Source organism: Danaus plexippus, chromosome 11, assembly GCF_018135715.1.
Source record: "Danaus plexippus chromosome 11, MEX_DaPlex, whole genome shotgun sequence".
In the NCBI taxonomy this organism is placed as follows: Eukaryota; Metazoa; Arthropoda; class Insecta; order Lepidoptera; family Nymphalidae; genus Danaus; species Danaus plexippus.
In genome coordinates, this window is record NC_083544.1 from 1,333,644 (window position 1) to 1,352,396 (window position 18,753).

General features: G+C 39.2%; 2 protein-coding genes across 3 annotated transcripts; one reads left to right on the plus strand and one right to left on the minus strand.

Moving 5' to 3' along the window:
- Nucleotides 1-449: 449 nt before the first annotated feature.
- Nucleotides 450-13,626, minus strand: LOC116765832 (uncharacterized). 2 transcript variants are annotated; one of them, XM_032655434.2, is made up of 12 exons: nt 13,466-13,626; nt 12,705-12,819; nt 10,396-12,089; nt 7,980-10,320; nt 7,720-7,895; nt 7,401-7,575; nt 6,895-7,324; nt 6,640-6,743; nt 5,228-6,565; nt 4,756-4,951; nt 3,846-3,956; nt 450-2,682 (listed from the first exon to the last, which is right to left on the minus strand). In XM_032655434.2, exons 2-12 carry the CDS (start codon nt 12,741-12,743, stop codon nt 2,657-2,659), a joined length of 6,630 nt encoding a protein of 2,209 aa, XP_032511325.2. In that variant the 5' UTR covers nt 12,744-12,819; nt 13,466-13,626; the 3' UTR covers nt 450-2,656. The 2 variants fall into 2 exon arrangements, with proteins under 2 accessions (XP_032511325.2, XP_032511323.2); XM_032655432.2 differs by having other exon boundaries at nt 12,705-12,987.
- Nucleotides 13,627-15,743: 2,117 nt separating this feature from the next.
- LOC116765968 (probable rRNA-processing protein EBP2 homolog) lies at nt 15,744-17,729 on the plus strand. Its single transcript, XM_032655620.2, has 5 exons — nt 15,744-15,942; nt 16,016-16,236; nt 16,360-16,518; nt 16,816-16,963; nt 17,326-17,729. Exons 1-5 carry the CDS (start codon nt 15,889-15,891, stop codon nt 17,701-17,703), a joined length of 960 nt encoding a protein of 319 aa, XP_032511511.2. The 5' UTR covers nt 15,744-15,888; the 3' UTR covers nt 17,704-17,729.
- Nucleotides 17,730-18,753: the final 1,024 nt, after the last annotated feature.

An 18,753-nucleotide genomic window follows, 5' to 3' on the forward strand; every position in this document is an offset into this window, starting at 1 on the left:
AATTTAATTATTTCATTGTCATTGGTCTTTGAGGCGTGTGAAGTTTCAAATTCACCAGACTTCTTGAAACTGGAGAAAAATAGTCTCAAAGATTCCCTTACGTACATACAACAGCAGCTTGTAGAAGCGTGACAAAGTGTTACTTATCTCATTTATTAAAATTTATACAAGTGAAGAATATTGTAAAATCACAAAATAATGCTATAACTCATTAATATAACATAAAAAAATAGTTTTAGAATTTTAATTACTTTTTAATAGTATATGTTATTTATATTGATATACACGAGAGAAGAGGTATTGTTATCTTATAGGTACCCGATTATGATTATTTCTGCTTATACTGAACATGTTTTATATAATATAATAATTTTGAACTTATTTAACAAGGTTTACACTAGTAGCGGGGTCGGATGTTCTGCAACAAGGATGAAAGGAAAGGCGTGAGATTTAAACCAAGATTTTATGTAATTAATTATCATAACATCTTTTATTCTATATTATTTTAAATTTTACATGCTTACCTCAAACATTAAGAAGGAAATAATAATTATTTAACATCTGGATAATACACAGCTCTATGTTACGATCCGCTTAAACCTTAAAATAAACCGATATATTATATTGCAGCGCGCCGCAGCCGCGGTCCGCCGACGCAAATCATACTATTTGGGACATCTTTAACAAAATATATGCAGCATTTTGCTTACAATTAACATTATTTACAAGACACTGTTCTACTTTATGATATTTAAAATTTTATCACAAACATTTCTCCTCGGACACGCTCGCTGCTAGAGCCAGCCGTCGTCCCCTCTATGTACAGCTCTCGACATACCGCTTCCCGATGACATTTACAGAGCGACCCCATTATATTTACAAGTCCTCGGCTCCCCTCACGCCCGCCGCTTCATCACCAATCATAAAATCGGATCCAAAATATAGTCTACAATTTTATTATTATTATTATTTATTATTATTTTTTTTCTATACAAAAATATAAAATCACAAATAAACCTCGGATCATTGTTAATTCCTATCGATCTACTCGCTATATGTTTGTTTGTTTGCCTTTAGGCGTATTGCAACCGTTTCTAATACCTAGATATAATAATTATGCAATGTGTAGATGTTTCCGTAAGTAGATAGATCTATTATATACTGTTACGCGTCCGGATATATACAAAACGTAACGAACGCAACGAACGGAACGTAAGCGTGACCATTTTTTTAAAGTATAAATAAATTAATAAATATGTGAACGATAAAAATATATTACGTTAAATCCGATCGGCGGCGATTGGTTTGTACAAAACAGTTATATTTTAAATATAATGAAACACATAATAAAAGTTCTGTAAGCGGAAAAAATCATCGGGTTATCTGATAACATCGCGTATATTAAGATTATCAATGAACACAAATTTTTTACGGGTCTATGTGCCTTATTAAATAACGTTTAGGCGGTTACTTGACGAGGTCTCCTAGACTATAGAGAAATATATATAAAAGCAATACATAACTTAAAATTCACATGAGATTATCTAAACAGTACAGGTTCGGCATCGAAGCTGTTACAAATGCTTCCACAGAATATATAACAGCCATTCGGCACGCGACTCTTCTATTTCTTTATAATCTGTGGCCGGCTCACGGACTGGGCTGGGTTCGTAGTCACACTACGACACATAGCAACCACAATATAAAACCTTAAAGTAAAATTCGGCAAAAAAAATATTAGGCCTCTATAGAAAACGAGCGAATATAGAACTCATCACTGGGCTGGCTATTCGTTGTTACATCACACACGCTCGGCTTATTAACTGTTAGATAAAGTCACAATTTCATCAATGTTGAAAAATAATAGCTAATTTATACATTTTTTTTTTCTTAATTTTATTTGTCAAAGGTATTAATATCGGAGTCTCCGCTCAGTCAGTCCCTCACTAGTAACAACCTTCGCAGAGTATAATGCCGTCGATGTTCCATTCTTCGTATTTAATGTATAATAAAGCACTTCGCGGGCTGTACGCCTACCACAAGTTTACATCGGCACACCGAATACGGACAGTTTGCCGTTTCTCGTTCTATAGCCACCGCTAATACTGCACTGTGTAGATTATTGAATAAACTACCAACGCCGTACCCAATGTGCCGACGCCGACTCGTGTTACGCACGCCATTGTTTAATTCTCAGCCTACATCACAGCGTCATACTCTTCATTACACGCGTAAACATCACTTGCACAGCAAATTCTAAAAGCATCTCATATATATTCCGTTAACAAAACATTTAAACTGTATGAGTGTCGCCGGGCGCCGGACCCGCCGCCGGTATACAAATATAAAAACAAACAATAAAACAACTATAATTTACTTACACATTATGCGTACAAAACTCTTAACCGACCGAGACGACACGTCTAATAAATAAACATATTCAAGATACATAAACGTGTACATATATATAAAAATCTTTTTTATATATACCATCATACGCGCGTACCACGACGGGTTCCTTACAACACCTATATACAATATGTACAGAGAGGAATAATAATAATAAAAAAACAATTTGTACTCGCAGAAAACGTTTGAAAATGAAATGAAGAAAATCCAAACACGCGTCGGGGCGGCGCCGAGCTGGCGGCCGGCTCTACCTGTCGCACCTCTTGGAGGGATCTGGAACATCAGGGAGTGCAAGGTTATACGCTGACCGAGACTAAGGCGGGGCAGTGCGAGACCGAGTCACTCGCCTCGGACGCTTCCTGCATTCCAAGCAGATCGGCAGAGGAAGTGTAAAACTTAATAATTTACTAAATTTAATGACTTATTAGGCCGCTTTGTACAGTTAGTAATGAGTTACTTACTGTTTAAAAATTATCTTTAGTCACTCAATTTCGAAAATTATTAAGTATATATTTCACTTTCTCTGTCGACCTGCTTCTAATGCGGATAAGCAGACTTGCATTATCCCCGACAATTTCTATGTATGCATGTATATGTGTGTGTGTGTGTGTGTGTGCGCGCGCGCGTGTGTGTGCGCGCGCGCGTGTGTGTGTGTGTGCAGTATGTGTGTGTGTGTGCAGTATGTGTGTGTGTGCAGTATGTGCGTGTGTGCAGTATGTATGTGTGTGCAGTATGTGTGTGTGTGCAGTATGTGTGTGTGTGCAGTATGTATGTGTGTGCAGTATGTGTGTGTGTGCAGTATAGATGTGTGTGCAGTATGTATGTGTGTGCAGTATGTGTGTGTGTGCAGTATGTGTGTGTGTGCAGTATGTGTGTGTGTGCAGTATGTGTGTGTGTGCAGTATGTGTGTGTGTGCAGTATGTATGTGTGTACAGTATGTGTGTGTGTGCAGTATGTGTGTGTGTGCAGTATGTGTGTGTGTGCAGTATGTGTGTGTGCAGTATGTATGTGTGTGCAGTATGTATGTGTGTACAGTATGTATGTGTGTGCAGTATGTGTGTGTGTGCAGTATGTGTGTGTGTACAGTATGTATGTGTGTGCAGTATGTGTGTGTGTGTGCAGTATGTGTGTGTGTGCAGTATGTATGTGTGTGCAGTATGTATGTGTGTACAGTATGTATGTGTGTGCAGTATGTGTGTGTGTGCAGTATGTGTGTGTGTGCAGTATGTGTGTGTGTGCAGTATGTATGTGTGTGCAGTATGTGTGTGTGTGCAGTATAGATGTGTGTGCAGTATGTATGTGTGTGCAGTATGTATGTGTGTGCAGTATGTGTGTGTGTGCAGTATAGATGTGTGTGCAGTATGTATGTGTGTGCAGTATGTATGTATGTGTGTGTATGTCTTATTGTGTGTCTGTGTGTATGTACGTCCCCTCACCGTGTTCGTGGTGTTCCTCCTCGGGCAGCGCCAGACCGAACTCTCTTCGCAGCCGCGAGCTGAGGTTCTCTCTCTGTCGTTCAGACGCCGTCGGCTGAGCGTCGAACACGCCTGTAATATAACACGTCATGCACATTAATATACATTATTAAATAATAATAATAATAATAATAATTGAGTGGAAATTTTTTATGGAAACGAATTTTTATTGTAAAAAAAGTTATTTAATCTCTACAACATCTTATGCGACGGCGAGGTTAATTAAAAAATCCTTAACAATAAGTCCAAACTCCAAGGTCGACCTGTGATCGCGTACGACAATGGACGGCCTTTATGAGATTGATTAGACTCGCTTGGGATATTATTCAAATTTATTAAAAATAACAAGTTCCTCTCGTTGCCGCCATAGTAACATGTATGTATCTTTAATTTATAATTTGCCACACTGCGTTGTTATCTCCCTGTCGCGGACCCGTCCCACACTAGTGTTACGTGTTATCAGCCTTGTGTATTGTACGTAAGAATTTAAATATAATCAAACATCCGTCTGTTACCACACATCGCTACAGATGCATGATGAGCTCGGATTAAAGTCACTGTTGTATTTGAATGACTAATGTGTTTTTATTATAATAACGTATTGTTGCTTGGCGAGTACTCATACGTGTATGTGTATGCATAATATACAATAATTAATGTATATAACCTACAATTGTATCAATAACATATATTTTGCAGTCGATGCCCATTCATCGAGTATCTGAGATATATATACCTATATATATAAGGTCCGGTGAGTGTCACGGATAGTTTGAATCGCCTATATACTTCAGACGCAGTTCCTATACCGGACCTGAGTCTATGTGCGTGCGTGCGTGCGTGTTGTGGGCGTGTGTATGTATTTCCGTACCCTTGGGTTGGTGCGCGGCCAGGTCCCTGTGCAGCCTCTGCTCCAGGTCGTCGGCCGCCAGCGCCGCGGCCGCGTCCAGTCTCTGCGGGGAGAGCGAGGCGGAGGAGCGCGAGCCCTCCTCCTCCCCGGCCTCCCCGCCGCCCCACTCGCTCCCCTCCACACATTTATGTCGCAGGCGGTACTCTGATATAGACAGCTGGAAATATAAAATGGCCTTAATAAAATATAACATAACCCACATTACTGAAATACAGGTTCAGGGTTAGCCGAGTACAAGGACGCATTGAAATGATAAGGAATGGTGCATTGAATGAGTCAAGCTCAATACTCCAGGGCACCCGAGCGACTTCATATTATTAGGTTGTCGTGGTCCAGGATTCACTCTCTATGTTATCGCTAGACGAGCTACTGCGAATGCGTCTGTTGTTGTAGGAATATCAACTACAAGTTAGAGGGAGTTCTGTCCACTGACCTTTCTCCTGACAGGTTTCGGTTTGTCCTGCGGTGGCGGATGCAGGCGCGGGTCGTTGACCCTCGCTCCGTATCGGAGGGGGGTGGAGCCGCTCCCTGCCGCGCCGCCCGCGACCCCCGAGCCCCGAAGCACCCCCGACAACAACACACTGTTATTAGAGTCCATATTGTTAACGCGGGTGAGGATCTCCTGTACACTCTTCAGCTCGTCCACCTGACCCGCACTCTCCTTGTCGAACAAACTATTATCTAAACTTGTAGTCCTGTCTATAGCACTCTTAATGATCGACATGTTGGGTATGTTTTCGTTGATGCAGCCGTCCACTCTATACTTGTGCGCGATGTTGCTGAATATCCCCGAGAACAGGCCGGTGGAATTGAACCTGGTGGAGAAGGACATCGTGTCGGCGGGCTCCTTTTCTCTCCGGTCGGCTCTCTCCGTGTGGGGGATGGCGTTGACGGGTTTGAGAGGCTTCATGGTCTCCTCGGGCAGCGGGATGGTCTCGGGGGAGGAGATGAGCGCCAGCGGGGCGGGTTCCTCGGGCAACGGGATGGTCTCTGGCGCGGGCAGCGGGATGGACTCCACGGGCGGCAGCGGAATGTTCTCTGGCGCCACGTGCAGCTTGTCGTCAGGGTCGTCGTGGCCGTCTCCGTTGAGCTCCGAGGACTTGGAGCTGGAGTCGTCGTCGGTCCGCAACTGTATGCTGACCCGGTCATCCACCATGTTGAGGTCGAAGTTCAGGTTGACCTTCTTCCTCTTTTCCTTGGGCGGTTTCTTGTTCCTGCTCTTCAGTATCATGATGTTCTCGGTGTGGAAGGAGTGTATCTTTTTCTGTATGTCGTCCATCTCGTCTCTCTGCGGCGAGGAGTTGCCGCTGGTGTCTGCGGACTGGGAGCTGTTCGCCTTGTCGTTGGGGCTCTCGATGCCCTTCATGTCCGCCAGCAGGTCGTTGGACTCTATCTTGGTCTGCGTGATGACGGTGGTGTCTATGTCCATGGGTACGACTTTATCGTACAGACTCTCCTCCAGCTCCAGGTTGTTGTTGTTGTTGACCGGTGAGCTCGAGCCGGTGATCTCGGGCGGCGCCTCGTCCTCGGGCGTGGGGACTCCTATGATTCGCCTGATGTGTTCGGTGTCGTGGGCTCCCTTGATGTTGACGTTGAGGACGTCGTGGTCTATGTTACACTGGTCGTCCGACCCCTGCCCGCTGTCCGAGCGCGTCCTGTCCCGACTGTACATGTCCATGATGTTCCTCTTGTACTGACGCGCTAAACATAGCGAGTCGTCCTTTACTGGGGAGTCCTCCGATGTCAATATCGGCGACGTCTCATCGTTGCACTGTATAGAATAAAGCTTTATTTGAGTAAATAAAAAATAAAACTTAAATAAAATGATGTAAAATTATAACTCACAGGCACGATCGGGTTCTGTTCGCAGGAGAGAGATTCCCTCGCCATGCGCCTCTTTTTCAAGGGTGTGACCATTTCGTTTGGCGGCGATTCTGGAACGAATGTTTCTACATTTTAAAAATTAGTATGACTAGTGATGTAGTAGTTATATCTAAGTGGCAGAGAACAATTTTACAACTACCGTACATATTTCGTAACTGAGCAATTTTGCACAAGTCAGTTGTAATATTGTTCTCTGAAAACTAGTCTTTAACCCACCGACGTTCGGGGAGTCGCTTTCCTCGCTGATGGCTTGCCGCAGCCATCTCTTCTTGGCACTATGTTGCACCGGAAGCACTTCGGTGACTTCCGCGGGGTTGCTCCTCGTTATCCGCCTCGCCTTCTTCGGAGGTCTGTTCCTGTCTCTGCCCGGTGTCCGCGGCGGCGAGTGATGCTCGTCGTCCTGGTAGTCAGGGGTCCTACTGAGGTCTCCTATCATTGTGGACGCCACTCGGACGAGACTCTCCAGCGAGGGCGCTGACACTAAGGCCGGTCTGTAAGGCGATTGGTACGGCGAAGGCGTCCTCTCGGGAGACCTGCCGACCCATTCAGTCGCCATAGTCTTCTTCGTCTTTGGAAGTTTGAAGGCCGATTCCACCGAACCCACGGCCGCCTCCACCAGCAGACACGCGGGACTCAGTCCGAGATCCTGAAAATGAATTCGTTAGAATCAGGACTGATTTAAATATAAATCAATATGGAGTGAGTTATTGAATGAATCTCACCTCTGCGGCTTCGTGTGGCCTATCTGTGTCTGCGGACGGGAGAGACTGGTCCTGCCTGGACGGTGCTCTGGGCGACATAGCCTGTGCCTCGTCTCCTGACGTCACCATATCACTATCAGCGGAGTTCAACCTGCGTCTATTCGACTGAGACGCTGTCCGGGCGCGTCCTTTACGTCTTAAAATAACAGCGTAATTTAAATCATTGTACTTGAATAGTTAAATGTTATACAAAGTATGTCACGTGACCTTGTGTTTTGACCTTGACAGTATAAACAATAGCTCTACAGACATGTTGTTATGTACTAATATATAAGCTTACTTCTTTCTCTTCTTGGAGAGGCAGTTCAAGTCCTCTTCTTCCTCTTTCTCAGTGTGAGGATGTGGGTCTGACTCTCTTCTCTTCTGTCTTTCTTTCACTTCCTGCTTCCGCTGCTGTGCCTTTTCCATTCTCTCAAAAGCCTTCATTATCGCTTCCATCTTGCGTTCTTCCCGAGTCTGCAAAGTTTAAATTTCCATTATTTCACCTGAGAATAAATTACATTGAACTATAACCCTGTCTCTATAATAACATTTCCTTACCATTTTCCGTTTGTCTTTATCTTTACTGGTCTTGGTGGGGAGCTTGTCCTGTGAGTCGTCGGTCTTGTAGTCCAGCGAGTCTTGGTTGACGCACGTGGTGCGGCTAGACCGTGCCGACCTGTCGTGACATGCTGACTTAGCTGCCAATTCCCTGGTCACAGGTCTTTCAGCTTCGCTTTTAAATTCTGTCGCCTGTTCCTCGTCTTTTCTATCAACTTCTGGTTCCGGTTCCGGTTCAGGATCCAGTTCTGGTTCTGGTTCCGGCTCCGGTTCTGGTTCTGGTTCTTCGGGCGGCGGTGGAGGCGGCGGTGGCGACAGAAGCATTTCCTCTTTGGTTTCCAGGCTTTCCTCTGTAACAGGTTCAGGCTCCGGTTCGTCCGGAACTGGAATCGTTTCCGGTTCGGGTTCCTCTTCCGGTTCAAGTAAAGGCTCTTCAACTTTAGGCTCGATTTTGATAAAATCTGGCTCGTCCAAATCAGACTTCATCTCTTCTTTGGCGGTGAGATCGAACTCTTGATTTTCCTGTTTGAAGTCTTGGAACAGGTCAAACTTCAACGGTGCCGGATTATAATCTAACGACAATACAGGCGGTTCTTTCACAGGGGACATCGGTGGATACTCATATTTGAGAGGAGACTTCTTCTCACATTTTGGTGAAAATGGCGCTGGAATATCCTTCACTGTGGGCAAAACCGGAGCTGGCGGCGGAGAGACCGGTGACGAGGAACTGTAACATCTGCTCCTTTTACTTTTCTCTCTCTGAGGGTAGTCCAAGCTTTTGCGAGGCACGATCACACTCAACCCGTTCACCTTGCAGTGCTTGGGATTCCCGCAGGCGCAAGGCTGTTTGCTGCCGTTCGTGTCATGACCGACGGTTATTTCAGTATTCGACGGTATGTCAGTAATGGACACCAAGTAGACGTGCAACGCTCCTTTAACTATGCAGTGTTGCAATTCGGCATTCGGTTTACAGGATCTACGAACGAATCTCGCCTCGTTCCCATAGGTCCGAGTGTCGATACATATTTGTGTATTATCTTTCGGTAACCTGTAGAAGAACACAAAGGGACCCGGTTTTTGGCTTCCCGCCCGAGCAGTGTTTTGCAGTTGAGGCCTGTGTTGATTTGAAAGCATGTACTTGCCTCGTAATTCTATAACAGGAGTATTTTCTTTCAGTTCTTTTGTGGCGATGAGTATTTTCCCGCCCGCATGTGGTACCGTAGTACATAAATGCGCTGTAATAGCCGAAGCCATATTCGGCGTGCTTCCGAGTTTGCTGCTGTATTTCATGATTTTAGCTCTTAATTCCGGACTATAATGATTTGTCATAGCCAGCTCGTACAGGTCCCGCCAGTGTGATTGGCCCGAGGGTATAGTGGAATTATACTTGCTCCTGTTTAATAACATCTCTTTCTTCCTCTTGACTCTCTTCTCCGTCAGTTTTCTCTTCGTACACTTCCTCACAACTTCAGCTTTCTTGGGACGTTTCGGGCCCCGTTTCGGCAGAGGCGATACTGTGGGTTGAGGTAATGGCGGCAATACAGGCAAATTAGAGTTGTACGTCGTGACACAGGATCCGCTGGTGTTAGTGTACGTGGTAACGGTCAGTAGACGTTTCCTTCTCTGTCCTGGCGGTCGACTACATTCAGACGAATCGGAATCCGATGCCCCCAGAGCGCTTAATTCCTCTCTCTTTCTCAGTTGGATGGCCCTAGCGTGTCGCCGGTCGATAGTCCTCGGTTGACAGAGCTCACACATGTATGCGTCGGGTATGTTGTTCCTGTCGATGCCCATGCAATCCACGTGCTGCCACTCGCCGCATCGATCGCAGCATATCATATAACCGTCGTCGTGGGTGAAGTCGCAGATGCACCTCGTTTTTCCCTCTTCCTCTCCTTCGGGAGCGGTTTCTGTGTCACTGCCACCCGGGGCGGGAGGTCGCCTCTCACCTTCTATAGAAGATATCACAGATGCCGTGTCGTCATCTTGGATGGAAGACTTGTATGTGAGAGACGACTGCGCTGTCGTCGTCGGAGCTACGATAGCGCTTGTCGGTATAGGCGCTGCAGTTTCTTGGGATACTGTAGCGATCGGCGATGACTTCATAGGACTCATCGGTGCTGTTGTTGTCGCCGGCGACGAGATCACTGGTGACACTGATGAGATTGTTGTTGTCGGAGTGCTGACTGTCGGTTGTTTTTGAGCTGGCAAGGCATATGTATGATCCAGCATCACAAATGCTAGCGGCTGATATGAATATCGACGCAATTCCTCCGACAGGTTTGGCTTTTCCTCCATACCGATGATATCATCGGCTGTCAGAAGCGTAGATTTGTCACCACTGAAACAAGAAAACTTATTAGATTATAAATAATTATTATGAAAAAATGTACATATATATATATAATTTCCTTACAATACAATCCTCTTTTGATTGACAGGTTTTATATCTGCTGGTTCCTCCACAAGGGGTGGTTGTATTATATTATTTTTCACTGGTTGAATCTGTGTAGGACTCTGTAATATGAGTTTGGGCTGAGATAGCGACTGTAAAATCTGAGCAGTCAACTGTTGGTTAGCCGACACTTGGGAAACTGTAGAGAGCTGGTTGTCGGGACCGTAGGTTTGAACATATCTGAGATTGGGAGTAGAACCTGACTGAACGTAGTGGGGGCCTTTGGGTAAACTACTACTCAATGGAGCCGTGGACAATAGGACCGGCCCGCAAGGCGACTGCAACACTAGACGCTCGCCTTTAGGAACCTTCTGTAGAGTCATGGTCTGCTGGTTTTTATGCGTGGGACTTCCAACTTTCTGTATAACTTTGGAAGTATTAGATTCTATAACCCCGTAACTTGTGCCTTGGTTCTTGTACGTCGCGTTATTCGCCGACCACGATTTATTTTCAGACTTATGAGCGCTGCCAGTCTGCTGAATGATTTTTATAGACCTAGACTGATTCTTCTGACTGGTTGTTGAGTTTTTAGACCCTTTGAATGTATTTACAGATTTTCGACCAGAATGTACAGATATTTTGTTAGGTCCGGACACAACTCTGGATAAAATGTGGCATTGAGTGTTACCGGTCGCTGCAGTTACCATAGTGTTGACATTAGCACCATTGTTTACCTTATTTACGTTTGTGCTTTTGGAGTATGTGTGACCGTATGGCACGTTTTTAATTGGACTATTATTTATAACACTCGGAGATAGAGTAGCACCTATTAGAGATTGGCTTTTCGGAGGTTTTGTGCTTAGCATAGTGCTGTTTAAATGTTTCTGAGATACAACATTTGTATTCAGTTTATACACATGATTCTGGGTTCCGTATACAGGAGCGTTCACCTCCTTGCCTTGGGCTATATATTGTTGGGAGTAGTTAGAATTTTTAGGTAGCGATATATTACTTAAGATCTGAACCTTAGATGTCTTCGGTCGATTTATATAGTTTGTTTCTGTTATGATATTAGTTCTCCGTCCGGTGTGACTGACATCATTAACATAGCTCTCACTTGTAATGATTATTTGCGACACGCCCGGCGGCGTCTCCTCTTCACTTTTACTATCCGTAGTAGCACTTGTAGCGAGGATCGTTGGCAGCCATAGAGTTTGGTTACCCGTTACATCTTGAGACACATTCTGTATGGCCGTAATATTGCCAACTGCTGCATCTACATTAATTGTAAAGTTTTGGGGGAGTTTTGTCACATTTTGGACAATAGCAGCATTCAGAGGGGCAGGTATTAGTGTAGCGTTCTCTACATAATTACCATTGCCTACTTCGTCTGTTTCTTGTATGCTATGGTAAGCTATATGTCCGACATTATCATAAGTAGTTTCTTCAATGCTTACAATTCTAGGAAGGGGGTCTAATGACATTTCAGTTTCACACCTCTTAGTAATGTGATATTCAATATCTTTTTTATCTTTATGTATAGATTGTATTATGCTTTCAGGGTTAGTGGAATCGGGTTCGGGATCCTGGGTGGGAGACAGAGTGACGGCCCTCAGTACTGGGGTTCTTACACTAGATATATCCATTGTATCAATTAATTTGTGATCCAACACATGCTCATAAATGTTATCACTGGAGGTGGTCGGCCCGTAACCCTAAAACAATATCGTTTTTACAATTATTGAAACATCATTACTATATTAAATAAAACATATTTATAACATTTTGCAACAGCAGAACATAAAATAACAAATATTGATACTTTGTAACAGTACACAAATTAATAAAGCAGTAGATTCTATGACTTTCAAAGTTCGATGTAAGTTTTAAGCAACGCATTTGTACAGTCAATGAATTTATTATCATACAATCAACATACATCACACAGAGTGCTTCAATAATAATTCAAAACATTATCAAATGTCCTCATTTTGTAAGTTCTGTGATAATTTTGATACATTCAACATATTTTCAATTGCATCACATGTACTCACCAAACTTACAGACTGTAAAATCAAAACCATAGAGGCATCAATAATACAACTTAGGATTGGGAAATCTTTATTCAATTGTATTCCAATATGTAGTATAGGTTTAATGCAAATAATATTGTAATGGACATAATGCAGAGTTAAAAGCAAAATTTTATTGGAAAATAATATTAGACATGTAACTTTAGCACAACAAAATAACCATAGCCATACAATGTCTTAACATTTATGTATACGATATTATGCACTGTAAATGAAGTAATGATTATGTTTACTTACTTGCCGGACCGATGGTTCATATTCTGATGTCGCCGACATGCCGAGAATAGCATCTTGGGTCAAGCCAGAGATGATGCTTTGGAGAGCTCCCGGCCTCCAAGGTTATTTTACGTGACTGCAAGCGAAAATTGACTTTTTATCCATCTGCCAGCACAATCTTCATTAACAATTTCTGAGCACGGCATAACTCTTGTGGAAATATTTTTAGTCCACTAATACATGACGGTAGACAAGTCGAGGTCATTGTTCCAGAAATTAGTCAAAAGTCACATTTTATTCTTTCCTACGAGAAAATATAATAAATAAAAACAAAATACTTCACAAAAGCCTAAGCTACGAGAGCTTAAAGTAAGAAAATCTTTGGACAGGTTAAAATCCACTGCCGCCATTATTGTAGCACGAAAACTGTAATGTCTCTAAACATCAAAAAAGTAAACACTAACCTAAAATGTGATATTATAGATATAATAATTAATAACCCTGTTAACAAATCGGTAAAAAACTAGAAAAATGGTACCATATATTCCGCTAAGTAACAAAGAGATAATATATAAATACATAAGAAAATGAGGTTTGTATATTTATATCATTTTCATATAGTTCCCGAAACTTCGTAAACATAATTTACTAAACAATCACCGGTAACTGAAGTTAAAACACAAGTAAGAGTCACAAAAAGTAAAAATTATAAAAGTTATACTACAAAATCCAGATGTAAACACTTTATAAGAAAATAAGTACTTATAAAAAGTAATACTAACCAACACACAAATGAATTCAGAATTCCTATAACGTAGCGAAACTAATTCTGCTCGATAATTTCATATCATATATGAAAAAGCCCTCAATGTTCGAAACTACGACCAAAACATTCACAAGACTCGAAGATGGCGGCCATTGCATTTTCTTGATACAAAACAACGGGGGGTTTCACGGAACATGTCGAAGTTCTTACCACATCCGGTCAAATGTTAGAGAAGTTATTGAATTTAAGTACTTTGCCATAAAAGTTACAATATAGTATTATGAAAAGACGTGAAAAACTCAATTTCTTTTTAAATACTGACAGAAAATGAAATTTTCCCCAAAAATGTAAAGAAAATTTTTATTAATAAAGTCATTGATTAAGACTTTAAAAGGAAGAGATATTAGAGATCCATGAAATTCCATAGATTAATTTTCATTTTTATTAAAGCTCTTGAACTTTTTATTATCTGGAATAAGTATTAGGTATTATTATATTTCGCAAAATACACTTAAAAATAATATATATATATTTTAAACACCTAAGCTTACACCATTTTTTTTAAACCACTTAATGCAGTAAAATTAATTTTAACTTTACAAAAAAATATTATTTAATCCCGTAGGCATATTCATGTTAATATTTTTTTTCTTGTTTTTTGTGACGAATATAAAATTATTAAATTAATTTATAAACCAATACATTTCTGGCCATCATAAATATATGTAGGTTAAATTCTATATTGTAATGTTTTCTACATATCACAGATAAAGAAACTACAGTGGTTAGGAAAAACATTTACAAATATTGATAATCTTTAATATCTTTTGTAACAAAACTTATATTTTATAAATAATTCACATAGGCTCAAAAAAAGTAAATTGTTTTAAAATGAATTAAACAAAAATTTAAGAATAGTTTTTGCGAAAGAGTTGCGAGAATTGCAAAATCTCCATATAACATTTTAAATTTTTATAACATGAGAGATTTTTAGGAAAATTTTATTTTATTTTTTATTCTTTCTTTGTATCATATAAGCTACATAAAGATCACTTTGAAAGAAAAACGGTGAATAGTAAACAGAGTGTAGTTTAAACAATTAGGTAGTTATAAAATGTTATAATCGCATAATAACATTATCAGGTCCAAATTATCAGATATTTTTTGTTATTTTTAATAATTTTCCTATGTAATTTTTAGAATATATTTAAATGACTTTCAGAAATTACTATTTCTAAATATACTTTTATTAACAATAATTAGTTTTTGTTCAAAAAATTATAAAGTGTATCAAATATTATATGCTATTTTATTAGTTTCTTTTGCACACTATTTCCATGTTATTAGACATTCACTAATTTGCATGGAAGCCAATTTAGCGACTTAATCGTTAGAAGTGACGACATTGTTTTAAAGTCTTGAATACAGTAAGTAAGATTTAGGAAAAAGTAGTGCATGGAGTGAAACTTCGTAATGTGGAAATGAAAATAGGGAGGGGTAGAAAATTTTTTTTAGCATACTCATTGTGTACAATCCATAATTGACCCACCCATTTGCTCTCGCTTCGTCTCTTTTTATTCCCCTCCCCAGGAGCGTTAAACGTTTAACCCAACATTGTTGGAAGTCGCCTTAGAATTTTTACCTCAATAAAAATCTTATCGAATTTCGAAGGATTGGATGTTGTAATAAATATGTGTTTTGTTAACTCCATGACTTTTATTAGTAATAATCAGGATCAAGATAAAAAATCTGAATTTCATACATGTTAATATTAACTTTATTAAATTGGAAAACATAATTAAAGTATTCGACATTGGTATCAGGTATTGGAGTGTAAAAATACCGAAATAGAGTCTTCTTAATCAAATTTCACAACTGTCTATTACCATCCTAAAACCACACAAAAATTCTCAAGTCGAAAAAGTATTCACTTCGATATTAATCGTAAAAAAAATAATATTAATTGTAAAAAACAACTCTACAGTTTGTCACTAACAACTATTAAAGCATTTATGCTGTTGAGAAACCTGTTAAAGGATCAAAGTAAATATTGTGCATTTTTTAAAATACCCTGGGATATGCAAAATTTATGGGGACTAATAATAACAGTTATTTTTTTACAATTAAATAACAGTGACTGGCTACTTTTATGGTAGCACGTGTAATGGCAATAAAAATTACAATTTTTATATGTATAAAAATTAAAATTAAATTATCGGCATTAGTCTCTTATACCTTTCCTAAAACAAAATTTAGAGTGGCCTCTGGCAACACAGCTCATTTGTATGTTATATACAGACTGTATTCTGTAGTCGGGTGTCAAATGCACGTTTATTTTAAACTTCATGTAAAAGGTTATATTTACTAACCAAACAAGATTTTATATTAAGTGGTAAATTTCAAACTCTAATATTTATAGCAGCTTTATAAGTATTTATAATGAGTGACTTTGTGTTAAATGATAGTGATACGGAAGTTGATTCGGACGAAGACGTAAGTTGAATCATATATTAACGAGGGTTAATATAAATTTGAATAAGTTTTAATAATGGTTTTTAATTTTTAGTTACAAGAGGCGTTTGCAAAAGGTTTACTAAAACCCGGATTAAATGAGGAAATAGAAAAGGTACAGAAAAAGTATGTAAATAATGTCGCAGATTTAAAAGCAAAGTTGAAAGAGTTTGAACTAAAATTACCATGGGTTGAGACACTCGAACTAGTAAACTCCGTAGCACCCATGGCACCTGATGTCGCGTTGCAGATGCAGCAAACAGCCCAAAGGAGGAAGTAAGTTGTTTTTTTGACCTACAAATATAATGACGGTACTACTAATAGTACTTAAAAAAGTATCACAGTATTTAATTTAAAATTATTGTTACTGCACCTATGTAAATATGAGAATGTTTCCAGAAACATCAAAGAAAATACAAAAGGAAATGTGCTTTATGATCCCTCCCAGGATCCCGTTTTGAATGAATTCAAAAGAGAGAACTTGATCCATCGTCAGGCCCAAGCTGCGGTGATTGAGGGAATCAAACGCCTTAAAGATCTTAATATACCCACTAAACGGTACACCTTTATCCTTATATGTTATTTAATGTTTATAGTTTTTTGAAACTAAGATTTGTATAAATAATTTGTAAGACATGTAGATAAAATATTCTTTGATTGTTCTAAGATAAATCTTTTTTATTTTTTTAAAGTTATGTGGGTACAGCAATTGGTATTATATTGTTAGTCCAACCTAATTTGTGATTTTTTATTAAGATAAAATAATACTAATACAGCCTTATTAAAAAAAATGCAGTTATCGATCTAACAATGGGAAATTACCAGCAATATTTTATTACAAGGTTTTTTATTCAGGCCAGATGATTATTTCGCTGAAATGGCAAAATCTGACGAGCATATGCAGAAAGTGCGTAAGAATTTGATGGCAAAACAAGCGGCGCAAGCACGGACGGAGAAAGTCAGACAGTTGAGGGAACAGAAGAAGATAGCTCATAGAGTTCAGGTTAGTTGAAGAGATTGTCCAGTCACTGCCATTTACAATTTGGCTATAATAAACACTACCAGTGTACTTTAATGGATAGTTTAAAAAAATAATAATAATATATATGTATATATATATTCAAATATTTTAAGGTCTCGGTAGAGTATAGCCATACATATACACCATATATGTACACCACTTGTACAGTAAAATGATACTAGTATTATTCGGATTTACTACACGGATTTTATTATTTAAAAAACTACATAAGCCCGACGTTTTGGTTACTTTGCAGCAACCATTATCACGGGCAGACGAGGTGTGCCCTTGAACAGTTTTTAAATTCTGATCATGACATTATAGTGTTATAAATTTTGTTTTAGGTTGATGCGAAATTGAAACAAGCGGCGGATAAACGACAAATGTTGGAACAATTAAAACGAGTGAGGAAAGGAAAATCAACAGATTTGGACTTCCTAGACGACAATAAAGGCAAAAATAATAGTAAGGGGAATAATACAACAGTGAAAGTAAACAAGAAGAGGGCTATGAAAGACAAAAAGTTTGGTTTCGGAGGTAAGAAGAAGGGATCCAAGTTAAACACAAGGGATTCGACCAACCAGATGGAAGGATTCAACAGCTCGGCCAAAAAGAAACCGTTCAATTTTAAAACTAAGAACTTTAAGCCGAATAATAAAAAGCCGAGCAATAAAAAGAATCAGCGACCGGGCAAGTCAAAGAGGAAGGGCTCGAGGAAGTGATAAGACAATAAATGTATTTTTAATCACATGTGTGCTCATTTATATCGACATTATTTAATTATATTTCCCTTTATATTGTGAATCAATTCAGCTATAATATTTATTTATTTAAAGTGGTGATATATAACATTATTCTGCTGTACAAATTAATTTTAAACTAACTGCTATTATCCATATTCCTGTGCACGGCGTCATTGTTGAGAGTGGGTTGTAAGATGGGACCTGCCCTTCAACTCCAAACGAAATATAAGTCCTATCGTTCATTACAAGTTTACTTAAATAATAGATGAGATAACATGACATGATAAATTTGATGTTAAGAATAACTTGTTAACTTAAAAAATTTAATCATTTCCTTTGAAATTAGCAACCATGCACGTAGCTACATATAATCTACGTAGTATTCCGTAGCTTGTTTATTAAAATTGTTAATATTTAAAATTTTAACATCATTCAAAAATTAAAAATTGAAACTTCGTAATTAAAAATGAAAACATGAAGGGGTAGAAATTGGTTTTGAAGGAAAATTTAGTGTTTCTTTAAGACAAACTTAATTGACGTAACTTAGAAGTCACAAGTTGTTGTCCGCTGCGTTCGAGCGCCACGGATCCCCTCTAGTTCCGTTTCTATCCCCTCCCCCAGGAGCGTTAAATGTCTAACGCAACTTTGTTGGAAATCGCATGAGAAGTTTCACATAGAAATATTTTTTTTTGTAAATATCACTCCTTAATGATTTTATTAAAATTCAATAAAGTCAAAAGCATATTTTATCTACTCTTTTATAATTGTATTATTTTCTTTCACGGTTCAAATTAAACAGGATATGTATTGAACTGCATATAGTGAAGAAAATTGAACCCAATGTGACGTCATCAATTATATTCATCTCAAATAAACTTCAATTTGATATATGTCGCTGAGATAGTCATCATAATAAAGGCTTATGCCGTATTTTAAGTATTTTCATAATTCTACATCAGACAACTAGATCTAAAATAAAGGTCGTTATACAAATATTCTTACTTTTTTTTTAAAACTATGGCCTCTTTT